Source organism: Ambystoma mexicanum, chromosome 6q (assembly GCF_040938575.1).
Source record: "Ambystoma mexicanum isolate Mex_15411 chromosome 6q, UKY_AmexF1_1, whole genome shotgun sequence".
In the NCBI taxonomy this organism is placed as follows: domain Eukaryota; kingdom Metazoa; phylum Chordata; class Amphibia; order Caudata; family Ambystomatidae; genus Ambystoma; species Ambystoma mexicanum.
Window position 1 is genome coordinate 716,308,342 of NC_090937.1, and position 9,411 is coordinate 716,317,752.

The 9,411-nt window shown below is 44.4% G+C and overlaps 1 protein-coding gene across 1 annotated transcript in view; it reads left to right on the top strand.

Annotated features, from left to right (window-relative positions):
• LSM6 (LSM6 homolog, U6 small nuclear RNA and mRNA degradation associated) overlaps positions 1–9,064 on the top strand; it is a 126,824-nt gene extending 117,760 nt beyond the window's left edge. The window contains exon 4 of the mRNA XM_069631235.1: positions 8,745–9,064. Coding sequence (XP_069487336.1) covers positions 8,745–8,779 — 35 coding nt within the window. The 3' untranslated portion in view covers positions 8,780–9,064. The remainder of the gene's footprint in view (positions 1–8,744) is intronic.
• Positions 9,065–9,411: the final 347 nt, after the last annotated feature.

Genomic DNA, 9,411 nt, shown 5'->3' on the forward strand with positions numbered 1-9,411 from the left:
AACGTTCTTTCTATGGGATGGTCCGACGACGTATTCCATATCGCTCCCTCCCTGCCTTCCCCGCTGCAGAATTTCTTTTGCGATTGCAGCTTGCGTTCCGCAAGGCCTTGTGTGTCTGACTGGCAGAAAACTGGTGGCACACGTTCTGGGGAAAAAACTATAACTGAGGCTATGGGCGTTGTGCGTCCTACTTATCACATCGGGTGACATCGGCCGTCGGAGGAGGTCCTCTGGGACGGCGCATCGACGTCATCGACGCAGACGCCAAAGATTTTCCGAAGCAGCACAGCTGTGGACATTACCTGTCATAGATATGAAATACGTTGTCGGACCATCCCATCGAAAGAACGTTACCAGGTAAGAAAGTAACTGATTTAAGTTAATTTCCATTAATTGAACAGGCTTCTGTTTTTGGAATAGGATAGTTTTAAGGATAAGGTTTTGCTCTGTATTTGCATGTCTATATGTGTATAGTAATGGTTTTGATTATTCCATAATATAAGGTTTCTAATGGTGATTCTGATTTTAATTTGAGGATTGGATAAGTACATTGATTGTGTATTTATATATTTTATAAACATTGGTGGTTTAAATGGTTGAATCTATTTCTGTGATGGCTGTACTACATTTTATATTAGATTGGTAAAAGGCGCTATACAATTATCATAATATGTATTTTTGTACATTGCTGTGAAGTTTAAAGAGGCTGTTTGCTTGAAATAAATGTTGGCTTATGGGAATATACATTCTCAACCCCTCAACTCTCACCTGCAACGCTATGGGACAGGGATTTGGTGGGTACAACAGGACTCGCTGTTGAAGTTACTGATGGTTCTCACACTGGTCAACCGCAGATTTCATCAGGAAAAAAAAAACAAATGCTACATTTGTTCGAATTTTGGCTGTACGAAAAAAACAGCAGAACATTTCGAATACATGTACCATTTGTTGTCTTTATAGTGAGCAGGGATTGCGGGGGTGTCCCCCCGCACCCTTGTTCACTATAAAGGCATCAGGGGTATAATAAAGTTCGGAAAAAAGAGGGCCCTGCAGCGCCTGTTCCCATGCACGGAAGTGAGGGGAACCGGTGTTGCAGGGAACGGCGGCACACACGGCGGAGTGCCGCCCGCGCATAAGTAAGGGGTTGGGGGGAGGGGGGAAGCAGGTTATCAAATGTTTGGGGCAGTGAAAATTGAAGTAGTTTCCGTTCAAATGACTCGTTTTTTTCAACATTTCTAATTCGTTTAATTCATGGTAAATCCCTCGCACTGTGGGTTTGAGGCTTCTGTCGACTTGAATCGGCCCTTTGCAGTGGCCCCTGGACATGGTGAAGACTTCTTAATTTCGCTTCCAGCAGCACAGGAGTACCCCTCGGGAGCAGCAAATGTTGCGATCACCCATGACCGGGTCGGTGGGCCCTTTGGAACAGCATGTCAAACTCTTGGGTGCAGCAGTCTGTTCCTCATGGTGAGGGACTGCACCGACAAATGGGGAATGTCCCAGAAGACCTCTGACGAGGCTAGCAAAGTTTCCAGTGACAAAGCGAGAAGGTGCCCATGCGGTGGTAGTCAAGTTCCAGGCAGATGCAGCTCCGACCTACTCTGCCTTGGAAAAGTGATAGATGTGGAGCAGGGCTTCAGACTGTTTAGTCCCACCAGCCCAGAGGAGAAAGGCATCCTGTCGTGGTCCTCTCGGTGAATTTGGAGGCACAGTGGCTGGTTTGGCCAATAACTGGTCGCTTCAACAGTTCTCTGGTGGTCCTTCACCATCAGATGCTTAGCTCTGGTGATAGACTATCTTGAGTGGCTCCAGGTCTTTTCCTTTTATCCAAAATTGAGGCTGGGGGCTGCCGCATGCAATTCTCAAAACAGGTGGAGTTTGTCCAATCAAGGAAAGTCTGAAAAAATAGCAGCGAGTCCTTTGCAAGTGTCTTCCAAAGTGCATACCATTATATGGCAATTTCTGACCGGAAGAGCAAGTAAAATGGCAAACGTAGATGGTGGAAAGAACATGACTTTTACTGACGAGCAGCTATTTTCAGTAAATGCTACCTAGATTGCACACCTGCATTGTTTCCCGGGAACCCTTGCACTTGGGTCTGTATCTGGCACCTTACAGTCCCTCTACATGCACATTTAGGCACCTGCTGTCTGCACTTGTACCTGCCACCTGCTGGCCACACTTCTTATTGGTTTGATCCCATGTACAGCACTGCCCCCTCCCCTTTCCCCTGGCATTTTTCCCCCCTCCCCTGCACTTGCGCAATCTCAATGTCACTTGGCCTAGTAAGATCGTTGTCTCTGTCCTCCCTCTGTGCCTTGCCTCGTTGCACCTTGAAACACTTGTGTATAGGCCCGTTACAACTGCTATATCATATCGGATCTAGATAGCCATTCTCACATTAAAAAATAAAGTGGGTGGCGGTGTACTCGGGGGCGCCGAGTATGGGGGGCTCCGGAGCCCGAGCCCCCCCTGGCAAAATCAAGTTGGGGCTGAGCCGCCCCCCCTATTCCCCCTCCCCGGGCCGGAGAGAAGTGATGCAGCATCGATGGCCCTTTCCATCGATAATGCATCACTTCTCTCCAGCAAGGTATAATAGCGAAAATGTGCAATTAACCCCTCCACTCTCGGACTCATTGGTGTATGGTCCTGGAGGGGAGGGCTTAGGCGCAGCTGTATTCAAATTGTGTGGCGCGCCCCTCTGGTGGACCGCAGCCTCATGCCCACGAGGGCGCGCATCCACAGTTTGGAAAAATAAAAGGGTAAATGTCCAAAGGGTCGGGCTGTTGCTTCATTAACAAGCAGCAGCCCGATCCACGGCCCCTGCCACACATGCTTAGTGCGACAGGGGCCGGGCCTTTGTGAGGTCTCAGGCTCCATTAGGAGCCTATTTATGAAGACAAAAAAAAGCGCACACCTTCTTTTGCCTTGATGGTCATCACGGCAAAAGGTGGTGTGTGCTTTTTTTTTGTCTTCATGAATAGGCTCCTAATGGCGCCTGAGGCGGAGGCCCCACAAAGGCCCGGCCCCTGTCACACTATGGGTGGTGGCAGCAGTGGTGTGAAACTGCCAAAGTGTCACAGAAGTGCTAGAACATATTTGGGCACAGGCATCTACTGTTTTACAAATTAAGCACTTGGTATACAGATGCAGTGGCAATTAAATGTTCATTAAAAAAGTATGCCCTCAAGAGTATGCTATCACAGAGAAACGGGGACCCCAAAGCCAGTTCAACTACCCACTCCCAGGTGTGCTACTGAACAGGTAGATGTAAGTCAAGAGCCAACCAACCTCTTTCTCCTATCTGTGCTACTGTACCATACAAATAAGGGGGAATCGCTCTCCTGCAGCCTCTCTCCCAGTCATCGATTCTCGATGATTTACTGGCGCAGTCACAAAAAAAAGATTTTTTGGGGGCTCATTTTGTTTACAAAAGTAGCACATTACTAAAACCCCCTAGCTGCCAGTTCGTTGTCTTTGGAGCGTCCCAGGCTCCCTACCCATTGAGAGCCACCAACCTTGGGTGCTGTTTTATAACAAATGGAAGACGCAGATGGAACAATAACTGTGTGAGTCAACTGAGAGATGAATGCACTCGTGCTCCATTCAGAGAGAGGCTTTGAAAATGTAGCTCTGACAAATCAGGGGGGGCAAAGGAGCACTGCACATCTCCGCTCCCTCTTCATGGGTTTACGGTTGCCACCTTGAAAGGTTGCCAGCAGCTAACCTGCCAACCTGTCCCAACTCCATGCCTCGTGTGCTATTCCCTGGTCAACCAAACCCTGTGAACTCATAGGCCGCATACGACCCACAGAAGTCTTTTTACCGCCCGTCCTGAACGTCTGTTTCTTGCACTAGTGATATTAACGCGTGCAGCCCCAAGGTATATTATTAACAACCAATGTTTGTGGGTAAAGGGCCGGCATAAAGTCTCTCTTTCAGAGCCAGAGTCAAATGATAAGGTGCTTGTGGCAGTATGGATTTCCAGGCCTCTGGTTGGACACAGGGTTCTGCAACTTTAGCTCTGCAGATGTGTTGGATTACAATGCTCATCAGCCCCAGCCAGCATAGTCAATGGTGATGGATCATAGGAGTCGTAGTCCAAAACATCTGGAGAGCCACATGTTTAAGACACCTGGCTTTAAGGAACAGAAAGTAAAATAATCCATGAAAGTAACAGGAGTATGACGTTCCTGGATCTACATGGGTAGAATAAAAGTAGACTAGAAGAACAGCCTGGGGGCATCAAGTTTATGTAGGATGTAATAGTGGGGTCTGAGTCACCTGAGGAGACGGGGGTATCTTACAGGTTTGAAACCTGGTAATCCACTTTATAATAAAAGACAACATGGAGAGGGGTGATGTCTCTGTGTGGCCTGTAAATCTGCCGAGATACCACCAAACTGTACTACCATTACTGCCACTTGGTCTGGCGGTATAACTGCCGAATTACAAGTGGTGGTAGGCAGTGTTAGTCCCCATTAATTGGAGTCCATAGCACTCCATGATGGATTTCAGTGGTATTACTGCTGGTAGTAATTTTGCTGGTGGTAATACCCCAAATTGTTCTATTTTGGGCGGTATAGTGGAGTAAATACGTCCAGCTTCTTGCTGAAGGATTTTCCTCCACCTTTGCCCTCAAACACATAGTAGGGCGGTGCGATAATGTGGCTCTATACGGTATTACCAGTGTTGCCAGTCAGAACTCATTTACCTCAGCAATGTATTCAGTTCTCCGTTTTCTGTCCTGACACTTAAAATGTGCGATTTGCATTACAAGCTGTGTGCCGCAGACTACTTCCACTCTAAGCGGGGGAGAAGTTAGGACTGTGACGGCAGGACTTTTCAACCTTTTGACACGAGGGGCCTTCAATGAGTCTTGGGGGGGGGGGGGGGCATCACCTCCCACGGGATATGGTACAGTATAATTACCTCATTGCTTTCTAACACTGGTTCCTCTACATCAGCCTCTTGCTGACAAAGAAGGGTTTATAGCTGTTCAGTGAGCATTCATTGGTTAAGATCTGTGCTGGCCTGCCATCTTGTGATAAACAGCAGCTATTAACCTTACATTTTGCAAGTCTCACTTCTCCCGCAGCAACAGCAGAGCCCGCTTGCCAGTGCCTGATGATCCCAAAATTCTCTGTAATTTTATGAAAGCTGCATTTTATTTTTACAAGGTTATTTTACTCACTGAATGCTGATCAAGTGTTTTAAGTCTGGACTTTATTAACTGGGTGCTTGTAATTGCAGCACAAGCACGCTTTACAATCTAAACTAGAGGTATGTTTACAATGTTGATTGTTCCAAAATACATCTCCTAGTGTGCTGCTTTGGGTCAGGTGGCCCCCTTTAAGCTGTACACAATGATACATTGTCTGGTTGACCTACTATGTGATTTTTGTATTTTATAAAGGAAACGAAGACCACTAGAACTCACCACCCCAAAAACTCCCAATCCCACCTTTTTGGGGGCATTCCTGTGGACGTAGAACACAGAGGAAAGAATGAATAAAGTATTTGCCTTCAAGAGGAAGCTAGACCTTTGCAAAAGAACAGTTGGAGCTGGGCAAGCCACCTAGCAACATTAAGGTCCAGCTTTGATGAATACTTCCCTGAAGAAAATGCTGGCATTAATGACTGGATGATGCAGAGGAGGTGGTGCATCTTCCATTTGATGCCTAGGAAGATCTGATTGAGGTTCCGTCAGACACTACTCTGCAATCTGAATTTAGGAACATTACAGTGGGTGAATTTTGACTGAATATCTCTTGGAAGTTAAGACGTTATTAAGCATAAGTGGGATATACTTTTTTTTTTTACTGACTCCTTCATTTTTTGAATAAGGGGTGTTTCAAATGAATGTTGAAAACCCGGAAAGTGGGAGTTTTAAAAACATGGAGACAACCATGGCTACAACATTTAGACGCGAGTGCTTCCATCCGTCCCAAACATCACCTGGGTCCAGGGTGAGCCTGGGTAACTGCTTTTTAACATTGTACACTACTTTACCAGAATTTCTGGTAAACTACAATGTTAAAAGCAGTTAACTCTTTCCCTCCCCCCCACCCCCCCAAGTCTGAAACCACACTTGATTGCATTATACTTCAGCCAGGATTGCATTATAAATCAGCCAAGATGGCATACTTCAGCAGCACATCTGATCTGTACACTGAAAGGTTTAAGATTAAGCTACATCCCTAACTCTATCTGGTTACCCAGAGGTAACATCTGAGCAAATGTCACTTTCGGCTGGCCAATCTACAGCAGCACTATTGTAAGTTTGAATTGTTGATGTTTTACTGAACTATGGCCCCACACACGTCTTGCTTGGTAGTTTTTAATCTGGAAACGTCTTGACTTCTCGTTTCCCTTGATTTGGGAACTTTTTTTTGGTGGTGGTGGTACTCCACCTTGCAGCTGTACCTTCTGTTTAGCAAGCATTTCATTCTCCCATCCTAGTTGTGTTGCTGAACGATTATAGAGCGGTGGAGTAGATGCAGTGATGTCTTACTGGAATGCAACTCGAAGGCTTAAATCTCCTTCTTTCTTGACTTTAGCATATGCAGTGCATGCTAGCCAATGTTTCCACTGTTCTGCGCTGCGCGCGCCAACACCCGCCCGCCACCGTGCGCCGTTGCACCAATTTGGCGACTACATACAAAATTTGCAGTCATATAACTGGCAGTGATGTCACTTCCTGTATTTGACCCCGCCCCCCCTCCCTGGGAAATTCATAAGTCGGCTCCCCTGGGTGTACTGGATGAAAGGTTAATGGGTTCAATGCCACCCGTCTGTTCAGCGCACATTACAAAAGTAACCGGATGTTACTTAATCAAGGGACACCATGTCCCAGTAACCTTCCTACACTGTAAATCTAATGATGGAAAAACAAAGGGGAGACACATTTTCTGCACTTGTAGCCATAGAGACTGACCTGTGCTCCCCAAACAAAGTGAGATAAGCAGGTGACTGAGGCAAAGTGACCATGCTTAACCAAAAAAGCAGATCTGCTGGCCTCCACTGAAGTTAAAGGAGGGAAGCTGCAAAAAGGTTTCCTTTGTATTTTGGTAGTCACTGACTTTACACATTCTGGTGAGCGGTTTTTGCGTGGACATGAACACAGAAGCAGACTCAATAGAAGTATACAGAGTAGTAATTTGTAGAAAATCGGGCAATTGCAGCAATGTTGCCTACTATGTACTGAGATTTATATATTTTAATCCTAGCCACAATGAAGTGCTGTTAACCACAAAATAACATTTTAAAATGTTCCAGACAACATGTTAGTTCTAAGGAACCATCACTTTGCGGTGTAATCTAGAAAAACAAGCTGAATGATTTATTCAGGTGTTAACCCACATGTTCATGATTTGGCTTGACTTTGAAAGAATTATTGCTAAAATATTGTTTATATTTACCTTTCATAAAATGTTTCAGAATTAGGAACGGTTTCCCGTGTTTAAGTTGCAGCCTTTTGAAGTGTTGTAATTTTCCTTTTTGTTTTTCGATGCAGCATATTTATTTTAAACATAAATTCAGCGAAAACGGCAGTTGTAAAAACCCCACGGGGAAAATTACGCTTAAACACTGCCACAGAATTGATAAAAAGGGGAGGCGCATCAACGGAATCGTTGAGAAAAAGATGCGAGAGAGATTTGGGAGAGCAGATAAGCCCTGAATTGTGGGAAAGAATGTGTAAAGCGGCATCACAGACATCCATATCGAACCAATATAAACTACACACAATTAAATTGTTATACAGAAGGCAGTATGACCCCTTTAGACTTTCTAAAATGTTCCAAACATCCAATCCGACATGCTGGCGGGAATGTGGCGAGGGCGCCGACTATTGGCATATGTGGTGGGGGTGCTCTAAAATTAAAATGTTTTGGGACGAGGTCCTAGGATGGATCAAAGATATAGATGGTATCCATAGGGACGCCGACCCCCTCCTAGTACTATTTGGACTTGAGAAGGATGAAGATGAATGGAACAGGATTGGAGGCCTGGCCCCCCAATTGTTACTAGCTGCTCGTGCCACACTGGATTTCCATCCTGTCACCAGAGTAGTTCCGAGTAGAGCCGAATGGATCAATGTGGCCTCCAATATATGCGCAATGGAAATGATAACCACATCCCTGCACGGAAGATTCACACAATGCGAGACTTTATGGATGGAGTATATAAATAAGCACATAACACGAGAAGCAGCAAACCAACCTGATTGAAATCAAGGGTCGAAATGCAAAGAGAACAACTTATGAAGTCCTGTATGAAGATGCTTTAAACCCACCCAGGGGAAGCCCCCTCCACAACACAAATACGACCAACCGCTGACACATATTGAAATGACCCTTATGATGGTTTGCTTGACCCACGGGGTTGGGGGTAAGGGATGTTGCGTTTAATGGTTACAGTTCAAGGTCGAACAAATGGACGAGTGATATGAAAAGGTGTATGTATACGAATTTCTGATTGTGTAATGTAACCTTGAGATTGTATATTTTTTTCTAATGCATGTAATGCTACATGACCTGTGGATGAACAAAATTAAATAAAACCAAATCTAAAAAAAAAAAATTAATTAAAAAAAACTGCCACGAAAACAAGGTAAATAAAATAAACATGTTCTATGTGGCCATTGCTCATAATGCATCATTCTGGCGCTAAATGTTTAAAAACCATCTCGTACCTGTTTTCAAATATGAAGATTTTCATGATTCTCCTTTGTTCTTTTTCAGTTTTGTATATCAGCACACAGAAGAGGAGAATGTAACCGTGGATTGTTTATTTTTTTATTTTTTTGATTAAATAAATTGAAAGGTTTGGATTTTAAAAGGGCCATGTTTGACTTTGAAAGTTGCCATTCAATGTTGTTCTTCAGGGTCCACGTCGAGGCGTTTTGAGAGGCAATCGTTTTTGGAAAGGAACATTTATTTGTTTTTGTTTTCTGCTGAAAATGAACATTTGCATTAATAAAAATATATATTGGTGATAATTTTTGTTATGAATAGCCCTGGACCTAAAAAATGTGGCCTTGTGAATAAAAGTCCTTAAGATAGCCTACATGACCTCATGCTTGTGTTACAGAATAATGAATGTTTTCTTTCGGCTTGGTTACTGGTGTGAGTTCTGTAAGTAATACTCCTTGCCATCGGAAGTAGTTGGTGACACCGCATGTTGTGGAAACAGCCAGTGTTGGCTGAGTTATTGCAGGAAAATGCACCGCAATAATACCATGAACCATAAAATTGCAAAGACATAAAAGGGTGTGGAAACAGATCTGTGAATTTACTTTAGGCCCATTTTCCCAATTCGTAATATTTTATTTATTTCGTCACTGATCTGTGTATTTGCAACTTCAATCCACGTTTTTCTGAAATTCTATGCTGTATCCTACTTTTCAAT